Source organism: Meleagris gallopavo, unplaced genomic scaffold (assembly GCF_000146605.3).
Source record: "Meleagris gallopavo isolate NT-WF06-2002-E0010 breed Aviagen turkey brand Nicholas breeding stock unplaced genomic scaffold, Turkey_5.1 ChrUn_random_7180001899799, whole genome shotgun sequence".
Taxonomy (NCBI): Eukaryota; Metazoa; Chordata; class Aves; order Galliformes; family Phasianidae; genus Meleagris; species Meleagris gallopavo.
In genome coordinates this window covers 1-374 of record NW_011163092.1, presented here as the reverse complement: position 1 = coordinate 374, position 374 = coordinate 1, and the positions used below count along the sequence as shown (strand labels likewise).

Sequence of the window (374 nt, the reverse complement as noted above, 5' to 3'; positions counted from 1 at the left end):
TACCTGGCGTTGGTGCAGTCGTTGTAGAGGGTCTCGAAATCCTTCCGGGAGATGAGTTTGCAGCGGTTGACGCCGGGCTGGATGGCCCCCAGCCCCCTCAGGATGCGGACCTGCTCCACGTTGCAGACCACGGGCGTGATCTCCAGGCGCTTCAGCTTGGTGTAGACCGTGTGCAAGCCCCCCACCAAGTGCTTCAGGAAGAGGTCGAACGCCTGGGGCAGGCAGATGAGCTCGCAGCCCTCCACGGTGAAGGAGGCCACTTTGGCCCCCCTCAGATCCACCATCTTGCACTCGTTATTCTGGGGGGTGTTCTCCGCCGGGGACGGGGTCGAGTACACGGGCTTGCCGGGTAGGCTGCCGGCCGCGCCGGCGTT

At 64.7% G+C, this 374-nt stretch overlaps 1 protein-coding gene across 1 annotated transcript; it reads right to left on the bottom strand.

The window, feature by feature from the left end:
* Positions 1-5: 5 nt before the first annotated feature.
* Positions 6-371, bottom strand: LOC104916458 (dachshund homolog 1-like; the record flags this gene model as incomplete). The annotated part of the gene is made up of 1 exon (XM_010727496.2): positions 6-371. A coding segment is annotated over one exon (366 nt), but the record flags the coding sequence as incomplete, so codon positions are not given.
* Between the last annotated feature and the right edge of the window lie 3 nt (positions 372-374).